Source organism: Rhinichthys klamathensis, unplaced genomic scaffold (assembly GCF_029890125.1).
Source record: "Rhinichthys klamathensis goyatoka isolate OS25496 unplaced genomic scaffold, OSU_Roscu_1.1 h1tg000109l_1, whole genome shotgun sequence".
NCBI classification, from domain to species: Eukaryota; Metazoa; Chordata; class Actinopteri; order Cypriniformes; family Leuciscidae; genus Rhinichthys; species Rhinichthys klamathensis.
The window spans coordinates 1,994,441-2,008,981 of NW_026606647.1; the positions used below are offsets into that span (position 1 = coordinate 1,994,441).

Sequence of the window (14,541 nt, forward strand, 5' to 3'; positions counted from 1 at the left end):
CAGGCAGCGTAATGCTCTTTATTTGAATACGAGGCAGTCATGTTACATAACTCCCCTGGTGTTTACTTAATCCAAAACAAAGGCTGCGCTGAACTATTGCCCCCAAGATTTCGCCTAAATGAGTTGTTGAGGATCTGACACACGTATGACCCCATATTTAGCTAATTAAAGGGTCATAATATCTATTACAGCTCATACCACCAAAATAACATACAAAATAATAATAATATGTGTATGTGTGTATATCATAATTAACCGATTGGACAGCACTAGTCTATATTTATTATATATATATATATATATATATATATATATATATATATATATATATATATATATATATATATATATATATATATATATCATTTTGTTTATTTTTATCAAAATATGTAACCTAATTATTTTTATCAAGTAGGCTATATTGTATAAAACAATATAGAAAAAAAATATATATAAACGGCATATATACATACACAAATGTATTTATGAATAAAAATATTTAAGTTATTAGTAAATGTTATCAACTAATAAAAACAATGTTGTTGAGTATTCTGCTGAGTAGACCTGAAATAGAAAGGAGGGTTCATTCATTATCCAAGGGAAGAAAATGTACGGTGTGGTAAGCTATTTATAACTGTGCTTGACCTATTCATCAATATTCATCCTTAGACACTTCCATGTAGCATTTAAATATTGTTATCTCAGGTGTGTGATGGCTGTTTAAAGAGAAGACATGTAGCGCACATCCCATATTGTTGAGGCATGAGAGCTTTTCATTTGACGTCCGTGTTGATGAAGGTGAAGAGAACCGGAAGTGCTTCAGATGTAGATTTGCTCGCGAGGGCCTGTGGTTACTATTAGCGCGCGTTAGCAACGAGGTGTTTAGTAGCAGTGGCGCGTTTTCGATTTCGCTAACGCAAACAAAGCAGATTTACCGGTAAGAAAACGAAACCTCAATTATTAAGTTACCTCGAATAAATGTATAATGTGCGTATAACTTATAATGTAGTCGGGTTTCCTCATTTAAATCAGTATGATATGCTGTTATTGCTTTAATGTCGTGTGTAGGCCTGTAAACGCTTATGTTAGCCTTTTAGCTTGGTACATGAATGTAATGTGTAGCAAATCTGCTTGCTTTATATTGAACTAGAATTTGAATGTTAAAACACTAGCTCATTTTAAACAGTTTTACTATCGTTTGTATGTTTGTATTTTATTTTTCCTATAAATATACACATTTTAATTAGCTTCAGAACTCCTGTGAGTGATCCAGTGTTGCATGCTAGTGTTTTCATTGTTTCCAAATTTACAGCCTCTTTAGTTACAATTTTGATTGTGCTACATATTAAAAGTAACAGTTGATACTTTTATCAACCAGTTTTTACTGCGTATTCATAATATCGGTGCTATGGTCTTATTTCTTGCAGTTTTTTAGGTGTTGAGTTGAGTTCGGAATTGGTGAAGACATGGGAGGTAACTTACGTCTTTATTACATTTTTCTAAAATCCACCCTAGCTATGACCCATTTTAAAGTTCTTAAAAAAAGGTGGGATAGACGTATGACAACTAAATACAGAACATAGAAATTACTTAACTAAACCTTTTTCCCTCCATAGACCCTTCCCTAAGCCGTGACTGTCCACTGGATTGTAAGGTCTATGTTGGTAATTTGGGCAACACTGGTAACAAGACTGAGTTGGAGAGAGCATTTGGCTACTATGGTCCACTGAGGAGCGTATGGGTGGCCAGAAATCCTCCTGGCTTTGCTTTTGTGGAGTTTGAGGACGCCAGAGATGCGGCTGATGCTGTGAGGGAACTTGACGGAAGGTAAGAATATCTGTTTAAATTCGGGAACAAAGTCCTCTAGAACAGACAAAAGATTAGATTATACTGATCAAAGGGATAGTTCACCCAAAAATTAAAATTTGATCACTTATGAGTTTCTTTCTTCTGTCGAACGAACACAAAAGATATTTTAAAGAATGCTGGTAAACAGACAGTTGATGGTAGCCATTGACTTTCATAGTAGGAAAAAAAATAAGTCAATGGCTACCATCAACTGTCTGTTTACCAACATTCTTTAAAATACCATCTTTCTTGTGATGATAGAAGATTCTAAGATGGTAGTGTGATTCAGAAGAAAGAAACTCGGACAGATTTGGAACAACATGATGGTGAGTAAATGACAATTTTCATTTTTGGGTGAACTAACCCTTTAAGGAAAGGATTAAAGAATAGTATTGTGTGTTTGAAAACCGACAAAAATGTATATAGACGTAACAGGGTTATCATTAACTAACGCTAAAACCATTTTTTGTACTTGTTGAAATAAAAATATTTCAGCTAGTTTCCAAAGCAACATTTCTCATTTTTGTTTAGGTTAAGTTCGTTTTTCATTTATTTTCAAGTACTACAATAACCTAACCTAAAACTTAATAAAAACTATATAGACATAATAAGAAAACATTGAAAATGACAAACACACAACAAAATTACTTCAACTAAAATGAAAACAGTATATAAAATATATACATTACATAAACAATTGTAGTTTTAATATTTTTAATCAGATTTTATTTTATATTACTGATACTAAAAAAACACTGAGTAGTAAATGTTGTTTTAAAAATTTCACCAATATAACAGCTAATTGCTATTTATTGCTTTGTTTTCTCAGTGGTTGGACTGCATGGTCTTGAAATATGTGGCATGCTTTGTCCACAAAGTATTTTTATAACCCTTTGTTTGTCTTCAGAACACTATGTGGTTGTCGTGTGCGAGTTGAAATGTCCAGTGGTGAAAAACGATCAAGGTATCGAGGACCACCCCCTTCTTGGAATCGCCGCCCACGTGATGATTCTAGACGCCGCAGCCCACCCGCTAGACGCCGGTACAGTTTTGATCTTGTCTTGATCACTTTGAGCTACCTTTGACAAAACCCATTCACCACAAGCTTAGTTATGGGCAGAATGATGAGCCTAGGTGTGGAAACTGACAAACCAGCATCTTTTCATAAATTTGGGAGTTGTTCGAAACCTTCCCCTTGCTATGCTTGCCCTGATAAGTTTTCAATGGTTGTTTTGGTTAACCAATGCTTCATTCTCCCTAACTGATGTCCATTATTCTAATTGACTGCATTGAGTTTTTGATCAGGGATATTCATTTACTTAAATTGTAGTCACGGACATTTCCTGGAATATTATTTTCCCCTATTTATAAGATTTTTCCATCCTGAAAAGTAGGACCCACATGAATTCCTTAAATAAAAAAATTGTGGCTGGTTACATTGATGATTGAAATTGCGAAATAGCCTTAAACAAATACTAAATAAACTGCAAAATGTTACATTTTCTAACCCCATTTATAAAATGCACGGATTGATTCTGACAGCGCTGCACGAGCTGGCGGCACCATCTGCGAGTCATAGCATGTTAGCCGGGGGTTCAAAGCGTCAAATGCAAGGAAAAATAAGCATTGAAACGGTGTTACTTGGCAGTTGCCTGGTAACCTTTTTTTAATGAATTTTGACAATGCATGGCTGTGAGAATGTGATATGGCTTAATGCGATCAACAAATCACAACAGTTGTGCTGCATGTTTCAGAGTAAAGCCAAAGCACGGCACTGTGTTCATTTTAAGTTTCGATTCACACTAAATGCTAATTTGCAATTAAGGCAACATGCGCCAACCATCTTCTCAAATTTGTAATAAGAATCGTTTATAAATCTGTTGTCTACAAGGTCTTCCTGCGGTTTTCCTTCAAAATAAAAGCTCAATGGTTTAACGTTTGAAAGCCAAAAAATTAGGACCACCATAAATGTTAGTATTTTTCTGTTGTGCTGTAAAATATTATAATAATAATTACAATTTTATTCATATTTTTATTTTAACGTTGTTCTATAATATAATAATATTATTCTTAATAAATAGTACTTTTTTATTTTACATTGCAATAGTAGGTATTATTGCAATAGTAAGATATTTCTTTATTAATTTGATAGAAAAAAATTAATAATAATAATTGCTGTGGGGGTCAGGGCCCGGTTGCATGAAATTAGTTAAGAAAACCCAAATTTATAATACCCTTAGTGAATCATGGGTTGCAGGCAAAAAATAAGGGTCCACTTAAGGAACATTAAGGCTGTCATAAAGTATTATTTCCCTTAATTACTTAAGTGTTCCCTTAAGTTCTGTTATGCATTGCAACAAAGTCCTTAGTGATAATTTCACCTTAAAAAAAATAAGGGACCAAAACAGGATAGCTTTTTTGTCTTTGGTCCAGTTTGATTTTGATATCTTGTTACTAGTACTTTAAAGCGGTTAACACACAGGACTAGGCGCCAAGCCGTGATGCGGCTAAGACACTGGACGCATCATTCTGTACTTTCGTGCTTCAGTTCAAGGCGGTAAAATCAGTCAATTTAATAACTATACAGACAAAGTGGTGTCGATGCATGGGTAAAGTAACAAGGAGGTGGACAAATATAATGTAATTAAATGGAAAACTATGTGATTTGCACAGCAGGATTTAGAGCATCCACCGGTGACGTAGCTGGACACCGCCTGTGTGCGTACACCCATAGAAACAATGTGCTCGAATTTTAGGATGCTCTGTGTTGTCCGTCAGACCCCCTTTAATAATCTCCATAACATATTGTAGTTGTAATTGTAGCTGTATAGTTTATTAAATGTTAAAAAGTCAGTTGTCTGTTTTGTTCTGTTTATTGTGGAAGATTTTGGAACTATAGCAACCGCTTCTCCGTTGCCCTGTTTTGCCAGAAACTATCGTAAAATGCTTAATATAAACACTTAGGGAAGGGTGATGGTTAAAGCCCGAAGTTTACACTACCCGTCCACGTTCCGCACTGTCCTTGTGACATATTTTTTGTCATCAGGAGGGACATCCACGCACAGTGTCAACGTGCTGCCCAATGTTTGTGTCCGCATGGACAGTCCGTCTACAACAGCGCAGGTGTGAGGGACTTGAGTTCACTAACAAAGTTTGGCACTCGCCATCTTTCTGCACTCATGGCCAAAAGAGTATACTTTAAAAAGCTCACACACTCAATTGTGCACGACTCAGAGTGGAATGTGGAAAATAAAGTATACCCGGGCCTTAAGACGTTTGTTGCAACGCACTTAAATAAATCCCTTGCCTCAGAGATTTTTTTCCCCCTTAAATTCAAACCACTAAGAGGTTTCATGCAACTGGGCCCAGCTGCTCCTTCTTTTTTGTCTTTAGCTGATCACATGACTTATTTCCAAAGAATCTTCTCATTGTTTGGGTTTTATGTCATTTTTCTATTTATATTAATGAAGCTGACCACCCCACCCCCCCCTTTCAGAGACATCACCAAGCCTCTACTCATCTACCTCTGAGTCAGTCAACTAGCCCTCTTTCAACATCATGTGACCAGCGTACACCAATCAGCTCACATGTTCCAAGCATGGCCACCAGCCCATTGGTTCCTGAGCATGCCTCTCTCAGGCTCCTTCACCACCTCCAACGTTAACCTGATCGGCAAAACCAACCACGCCACAATTACTACCAATCAACGGGTCTTATGCCCCTCCCCAAATGTCTACATGACAACATATCCTCAGCAGTCCTCATCTAACTGACATCTTCAGCCACTACTGTATAGCTGTTAACATCTAGCAACCATCTGGCAAAATCTCCCCGCAAATTACGCCCTCCTGATCAGCACTCAGCTTCACTGCATCATAACTAGCTTGTTGAAAACAGAATAGTAAGTTAATGCCTTTTCCTCCCGCTTAATGACATTGAATTGTTTATTTGGTGGTTTTGAGGTATGACCTTTTTTTGTTATGGTAACTTGTATTTTACAATATCCAAAAAGTGACTTTCTCCCCTTCAAAACACTACATTTATATCCCTCTGTTTCATACTGAACCCTTTTTGATCAGTGCACAAAGGTTTGGCAAGTAAAAGGCTGATCTGGATCTGTCGCTTCTGATAGTTAGTTGATTTAAAAATTGATTCCCCCATAATGGGTTTCCTAAAACCTTCACTGAAGGCAGATTATTATCTGTTCTGGAAAAAAAAACTACAATTGTCATTGCGTGGCGCTTCATATGTCATGAATATTTTTGGCCATATTGACCCCTGACTTGTCAGTATTTCTTGCATCTATGTCTAGGTCTCCCAGGAGGCAGAGCTTTAGCCGTAGTCGGAGCAGGTGAGCTACTTAAATGTTTTCAAAATCATTTTCCTGACATCACTTATATTTATGGCTATTCTTATGGATATAGCTCTGTAACTTTGCCCTCCATCTTTTGTCTCATTTCTGCAATTCCTTAGCAATGTGAGTAATTATGTTGAACACTCATTCAAGTGTATTTACTTTTTATAGGTCCCTTTCCAGAGAGAGGAGAAGAGAGAGGTCTTTATCTAATGATAGAAACTTTAAACCTTCGAGGTCTTTCTCAAGATCACGCAGGTAGGTTTATACTTGTAAGTAGTTGTGTAGTAACCCAGCTGGAGTATTATGCTCATTGAATTTGTCTTGTTTCTTTTCTTTTCAGTCGTTCACGATCCAATGGTCGGAAATGAGAATTGTTCAAGTCCAGCCTTGTCAGAGAAAGCATGTCTGTGCGTTCCTCCTCAACAGACTAGGATGATGGGAAACAATGGATTTTTTTTTTTTTTTTTTAGTTTTAGTTTTTTTTTTTTTTGGCCCCAAAGTCTTTTTAAAATGTGTTTTCCCTATAGCATTCTGAGGATCCTTTTTTACTTAAGATATCTGTGCTTAATGGGTAGCAATGGTTTCATCCTGCCTAAATGCCGGGAATGTAATTTTATGCTGTTTGGGCAGTGAAAGGTTCTGAATGGAGTAACTCATGTCTGTTGATCATTTGAAACCAATTTTGTATGCTTTTTTTGTTTGTACTTCCATTAAAAAAAAGTTCCTTATGAATTCACTGTATGACTTCTCTTTGCTCAACAATTCACTCTGATTAGCAACGACATTAGTTATTGCATTAGGTATCATGAACTAGCTATTACATTTTTACAGCATGTATTAATCTTGTTTATTATAATTTCCGCATGTTCGAATGCATTTTTTTTAATCAACAATGAATAATAGATTTATGAATTAACACTAACCTGTAATGCTCCAATAATAGTTCATGCAATGCATTAATGTTAATTAATTTAACCTTACTGTAAAGACTTTTTTTGAAGAACAACCCAGAAGGGTATTTCTAGGTAAAAAGTTAAATGCAGCTTAATATGAACATTTTCCTTTTAATGTATCAAGGTTAATGGGTTGCATTAGTGAGCTTTAAAATATGTGCTGGAGAGCCAGCAGAGTGCTGTGCTGTTTGTTTTGGACATGTTTGCAACATTTTTGAGAAATTACAGAATATATGGTACTGTAAACACAAAAAGATAAAGAAAAATAAAACATAATATTAATGGTTTAATGTGCAATCAAATTTTGAATGACAAAAACTTGTCTGAGTTGGACTTGAAGAACGATCAGCAACTCTTCATGAAATGTATGCTTGCCGTTCACACTTAACATGCGATGCAATTTGTGTCAACAATACAGGAAGTTGAGGGTAGCAGCGAAAAGGAAGCTACAAAAGAGAAACTTAGGCAACTTAAAGTGTTCAGCTGTGTGCTCTGCTAAAAACTCCAAGACTGCTAAGTAGATGGATTCTTGAAGGATTACCAGAAGGTAACATCAGTTTATCATGGTACTTTCCTAGCGTCACAAGTTTTGGGGGGCTCTGTCATTTGCATTTGGAAATGCAAAGTTTTATGAAAATTATGTAGTTTTATACTTAATCATGTTATTTAGTTTTAGTTATTAGTGGAATGTGTTTTCACATTGTTTACTTGCCATCTGAGTAGTTTGTTGGTCTCGCACGCATTTTGGTATTTTTGTGATAATGTCATGACAGAATCTTTTTTTCATCTGTCCAACAATATGTGCATTTACATATAAAGTTTTTTTTTCCCCTGTTGGATTTAGATGATTACAATAGTTGGAAAGGTGTTTCATCATTACGCATTTGTTTTCCTTTTAGGTTGTGAGATGCATCATAAGTTGTTATATATTGTTACTAAAACTGCCTAAAACAGTAAAATGATGCACATGCTGAATGGAAGGAGAATGCCATTAATGACTACTGTAGTTGTAGAGTATAGTGGCATGATGGCGAATGATGACAAATGTGTTGTTTTTGACACAATTGTTTTATTGAAAATATAACTCTTGACCTTATATTTATCTAGTATCTACTTATATCTAGCGTGTTAGGGTGCTTTGAGAGCACATGCGTGACATTTGTTATATGAGTCATACATATGACGCATCACTAATGCTCTCTGGTTTCCATTTTAGTCGTGTTGTTGTAAAAGTGTTAAAGATTTTTAGAAATGACTTATCCCCATTGTTTGTCTCATTAAATGAACATATGAATAGCCATGTCAGGTAGAAGATCCAAGAAGAACCAGAGACTTGGTTCATCTCGGCGAGGTCCTAAAGGTCTTAACAGAAATATTGAGAAAGATGATGATGAAGATGATGGGTTTCAGCAGATTGCAGAGAGTGGTGATGGGCACAATGAATTTCACACCATCACTGATTACCATTCAGCCCAGTTTGATCTTCCACCAAGCTCAAGTATTGATCAACAAACATCTGTGTTAGAATGTCCTCCACATGCAAGGAGTCTAAAGGATTCGCTCATGGAGACTGAACTGCCAGAACGGAAAAGAAAAATGGGATCAACTCGCAAGAGTGCTGGTGGGTTTAAAGTTGATAGGAAACTTGAGGTGAGGACCACTGAAGATTTAGATGAAAATGGAACTCAATCAAACACATCAGCCTCTGAAGAACAACATCCATCTCTCACAGAAGACGAGCAATCAAGGTCATCAAGTTTTTCTTCTAATTTATCCCTTCAAACTGAAAGTTCTGGGTTGGGAGGGGAGCCTCGAGCAACTCTTATGGTTGTGTTTTCAGAAAATGAAGAAAAAGATGCAATACACCATCAAGAAATAACCTCTCATTCATATGAGGTAGTTAGTGATACGCCTATAGACAAGGCAATGGGGGTATCTGTCTATTCTGGTGCTGCTACAGTAGCTGAAAGTGATTTGTTGCAGGAGGATTCAGTCATGTTTAATGAACTAAAGACATTGAGTCGCCAAGAAACCCCATCAGCCAGCACCTCAGGTCAAAAAAGAAAGATGGGATCAACCCGTAGGCCTCTCGGAGGGAAAAACAGTGAAAATGTAGGTTTGCGAGAACATTCGAGAAGCATGACAGAGAATGAAAGGAAAGCAGAAGTCATAGACGAACCAAAGTTCAGCATGTCAGAAGAGATGGTGCAAACGTGGGATAGTGTGGCAAGAGATGATCCATCGTCCCACACAGAATCATCTTTGGTTTCAAATCAGTCTCTATTGGCTAAGAGAGCTGAGCTGAACAAGCCTGATGTTTCGGCTGGAACTGAAACTATGAACCAATCAGTTGTTTTTCCCCTTGTTGATCCAGAAAAGCCCCTACCTGAAACATCTAGCCACCATGGTACTCCATTACTCAACAAGGGATTGGATTTTAAATTTGGTTCAAACACTGAGGATTTTGATGTTCCAAACAAAGTTTTGGAAGAAGCAGGAAGTAATTTAAGTGATGACAATCAACATGTGCCTGATACAAGAAATGATACAAACACATCTCACAACTGTAGAGATGTAAACACAGTAGAAGGCGAGGAGGTTCTAAAGCAGAAAGAGGAACCATCTAGAAACAATAAAACGAGTAGTTTATCACCAAGACAGGATGCACAATTAGAGGAACTTGTGTTAAATTGTGAGAAATCTCCTTCACTAAGCCAAAATAATAACTTTGACCATTCTACTGCTCAACTTATAGATGGAGGAAATAGCACATTTGCTGTGCCTGCGTCTAATATTAGCCATGCTAAACCCACAACAACCAGCTCACCACATGAGATGAGTGATGCTGTTGAAAAAAGCCAAGAGATTTATGTGAAAATGCAACATGAAAATAATGTTTGTGATGTTGCTTCAATGACATGTGATACTCTGACTGATTTAGAGTGTGATGAAGATGAAAGAGGATCTGAAACGGACAATGGATTTGAAATCACAGTCCGGGGTGATGCAAAAGATCACAATGTAACTCAAATAATAATGGAAGTAAGAAATATTAAAGAAGACGGAGAGAGCACTGAGACAATTTTGATTTCAAATCAGGAACCGTGTGAACAAGAACAAGAATATTCATCAACTATATCTCGAACACAAAGTGGTCCACCACAAGATAATGCTGGGAAGATGCTGGAAAATAAGGAGGTTAGAGAAGACAAAGAAGAGACTGAGACTATTGTAATTAATGATGTGACCTCAAAGTCAGAGGAAATGCTTAGTTTTGAAGACTCAGCAACAGAGACAGGATCTCATGAAAACCAACAACTGTTTATGCAATCTCGTGATAAATATGATTTAAGTGAAAGTGGGTATGAGGAAATTGAAAAGCAAGTAACATTTTTCAGTGCAGAATCAGAGAATGCAGCTTTTGATAAAAGTGTTGGAAGAAGTGAAGAGACAGAAGGAATTGAGGGGATGGATGCAGCAGTCCTGATATTAGATGTGGAAAAACCTCTAACCAATGTTAGCACAGTGTTTAATGATAGCGAATCAGATTTACAAACAGAAAATCCAGAGCAAATCAAAATATTAACAGAAGAGCAAAATTATGCTTCCCCTGATATAAACCTGGAAGCATTTCAAATATCAGATAACATTTCTACTGTGATTGATTCTAGTGTCATTTTGCAAGTAGCTGTGGGTTCAGAAGAGACAGACACTGTTAATGAAGAAAGTGATATCAGCCCTGTCATTCCTGAAGATTCTCAAGAAACTTACAAGCTTAAAACATTTCATTCAGAGACCCAGGAAAATGAAGGAGATGCTGACATATTGCCAGTAGGGGGAGACACAGACTTAGAAATTCAAACACAGAACAAAACGTTTTACTCATCAACCAGTGAAGCTATAGGAACAGAAGAGAAAATTAGAGAATTTGAGGTTAATGGAGAGACAGTAACAGTGAAGAGTAACAGGACTACCAAATCATATTTTATTCAAACCTCTTCTGAAGCACTGAAAGTATCTGAAAAACCTGGAGCTAAAGAACAGCTGGAAATATGTGAGAAGAATGATGTTGGTCCTGTTGAAGGATCTGAATCTGCTCTCATACAGTCATCATTTAGTTTAGATTCAGTGCCTGAGGAATCCACTGCAGTAACTATCTCTCACATCACAGAATCACAAACCCTTACAAAAATTAATAAAGAGTCCCAGGAAAATACTGGAGATGCTGAAAGAGGGACAGCAGAGGGAGATACAGAATCACACTCAGAAATTCAAACAGAAAACAAACCGACAGACTTAACGACATCGGAAGCAGAAAGAACAGAAGAAAACATCTGTGAAGCTACTGTTTTAGTTGAAGAAGTTGAGTTTATTGTAGATTCAGTTACAGTAGAGGGTAACATGACTGAGTCTGATCTCCTTCAAAATGATACTGTCACTGTTGCAAATCTGGAAACATTGAAAGTATCTGAAAATATTGAGAATGTTTCTTCTGTGACTGATACTGGTCTTCTTGTGCAAGATGATGCCACTGAAGGATCAGGAGAGACAAACACAATTCCTGATGAAAGTGACACCAACTCCATTCCTGAAGATACTCACAGAGAGGAGGCACACTCAAAATCGAGTCCAATTGTTCACAAGCGGAAAATGGGCTCAACTCGAAGACCTCTCAGAGGAGATACAGGGCAAAGAAAAAGAAGAGAATATTACGATGAAAATGAGACACTTGACAGTGAAGATACGGTGAATTTATTGAAAGAAACATTCAGTTTGGAGGATGAACCCAGTCCAGATAAATCTACATCACAAAGCTCAAAAGATGGAGCTAAAGAACAGGAGATGGAAATATGTGAGAAGAATGATGTTGGTCCTGTTGAAGGATCTGAATCTGCTTTCATACAGTCATCATTTAGTTTAGATTCAGTGTCTGAGGAATCCACTGCAGTAACTATCTCTCACATCACAGAATCACAAACCCTTACAAAAATGAATGTAGAGTCCCAGGAAAATACTGGAGATGCTGAAAGAGGGACAGCAGAGGGAGATACAGAATCACACTCAGAAATTCAAACAGAAATCAAACCGACAGACTTAACGACATCGGAAGCAGAAAGAACAGAAGAAAACATCTGTGAAGCTACCGTTTTAGTTGAAGAAGTTGAGTTTATTGTAGATTCAGTTACAGTAGAGGGTAACATGACTGAGTCTGATCTGCCTCAAAATGACACTGTCACTGTTGTAAATCTGGAAACATTTAAAGTGTCTGAAAATATTGAGAATGTTTCTTCTGTGACTGATACTGGTCTTCTTGTGCAAGATCATGCCACTGAAGGATCAGGAGAGACAAACACAATTCCTGATAAAAGTGACACCAACACCATTCCTGAAGATACTCACAGAGAGGAGGCACACTCAAAATCGAGTCCAATTGTTCACAAGCGGAAAATGGGCTCAACTCGAAGGCCTCTCAAAGGGAATAAAGGACAAAGAAAAAGAAGAGAATATCACAATGAAAATGAGACACTTGACAGTGAAGCTACGATGAATGTATTGAAAGAAACATTCAGTTTGGAGAATGAACCCAGTCCAGATAAATCTACATCACAAAGCTCAAAAGATGGAGCTAAAGAACAGGAGATGGAAATATGTGAGAAGAATGATGTTAGTCCTGTTGAAGGGTCTGAATCTGCTTTCATACAGTCATCATTTAGTTTAGATTCAGTGTCTGAGGAATCCACTGCAGTAACTATCTCTCACATCACAGAATCACAAACCCTCACAAAAATGAATGAAGAGTCCCAGGAAAATACTGGAGATGCTGAAAGAGGGACAGCAGAGGGAGACGCAGAATCACACTCAGAAATTCAAACAGAAAACAAACCGACAGACTTAACGACATCGGAAGCAGAAAGAACAGAAGAAAACATCTGTGAAGCTACCGTTTTAGTTGAAGAAGTTGAGTTTATTGTAGATTCAGTTACAGTGGAGAGTAATAAGTCTGATCTGCTTCAAAATGACACTGTCACTGTTGTAAATCTGGAAACACTTAAAGTGTCTGAAAATATTGAGAATGTTTCTTCTGTGACTGATACTGGTCTTCTTGTGCAAGATGATGCCACTGAAGGATCAGGAGAGACAAACACAATTCCTGATCAAAGTGACACCAACACCATTCCTGAAGATACTCACAGAGAGGAGGCACACTCAAAATCGAGTCCAATTGTTCACAAGCGAAAAATGGGCTCAACTCGAAGACCTCTCAAAGGGAATAAAGGACAAAGAAAGGGAATGAAATATCATGATGAAAATGAGACACTTGACAGTGAAGCTACGATGAATGTAGAGAAAGAAACATTCGGTTTGGAGGATGAACCCAGTCCAGATAAATCTACATCACAAAGCTCAAAAGATGGAGCTAAAGAACAGGAGATGGAAATATGTGAGAAGAATGATGTTGGTCCTTTTGAAGGATCTGAATCTGCTTTCATACAGTCATCATTTAGTTTAGATTCAGTGTCTGAGGAATCCACTGCAGTAACTATCTCTCACATTACAGAATCACAAACCCTCACAAAAATGAATGTAGATTCCCAGGAAAATACTGGAGATGCTGAAAGAGGGACAGCAGAGGGAGATACAGAATCACACTCAGAAATTCAAACAGAAAACAAACCAACAGACTTAACGACATCTGAAGCAGAAAGAACAGAAGAAAGCATCCGTCATGCTACTGTTTTAGTTGAAGAAGTTGAGTTTATTGTAGATTCAGTTACAGTAGAGGGTAACATGACTGAGTCTGATCTCCTTCAAAATGATACTGTCACTGTTGCAAATCTGGAAACATTGAAAGTATCTGAAAATGTTGAGAATGTTTCTTCTGTGACTGATACTGGTCTTCTTGTGCAAGATGATGCCACTGAAGGATCAGGAGAGACAAACACAATTCCTGATAAAAGTGACACCAACTCCATTCCTGAAGATACTCACAGAGAGGAGGCACACTCAAAATCGAGTCCAATTGTTCACAAGCGGAAAATGGGCTCAACTCGAAGACCTCTCAGAGGAGATACAGGGCAAAGAAAAAGAAGAGAATATCACGATGAAAATGAGACACTTGACAGTGAAGATACGGTGAATTTATTGAAAGAAACATTCAGTTCGGAGGATGAACCCAGTCCAGATAAATCTACATCACAAAGCTCAAAAGATGGAGCTAAAGAACAGGAGATGGAAATATGTGAGAAGAATGATGTTGGTCCTGTTGAAGGGTCTGAATCTGCTTTCATACAGTCATCATTTAGTTTAGATTCAGTGTCTGAGGAATCCACTGCAGTAACTATCTCTCACATCACAGAATCACAAACCCTCACAAAAACTAAT

At 37.2% G+C, this 14,541-nt stretch overlaps 1 protein-coding gene across 1 annotated transcript; it reads left to right on the forward strand.

Moving 5' to 3' along the window:
* The first annotated feature begins 838 nt into the window (after positions 1-838).
* On the forward strand, positions 839-6,937 carry srsf3a (serine and arginine rich splicing factor 3a). Its single transcript, XM_056253793.1, has 7 exons — positions 839-937; positions 1,428-1,473; positions 1,617-1,827; positions 2,756-2,890; positions 6,161-6,199; positions 6,374-6,460; positions 6,546-6,937. Exons 2-7 carry the CDS (start codon positions 1,467-1,469, stop codon positions 6,571-6,573), a joined length of 507 nt encoding a protein of 168 aa, XP_056109768.1. The 5' UTR covers positions 839-937; positions 1,428-1,466; the 3' UTR covers positions 6,574-6,937.
* Positions 6,938-14,541: the final 7,604 nt, after the last annotated feature.

Bases quoted from the DNA above. Each gene is read 5' to 3' on its own strand.
- srsf3a (XM_056253793.1), top strand. The intron at 2,891-6,160 runs GTACAGTTTTGA...ATCTATGTCTAG, and splicing joins AGCCCACCCGCTAGACGCCG to GTCTCCCAGGAGGCAGAGCT. The intron at 6,461-6,545 runs GTAGGTTTATAC...TTTTCTTTTCAG, and splicing joins TCTTTCTCAAGATCACGCAG to TCGTTCACGATCCAATGGTC.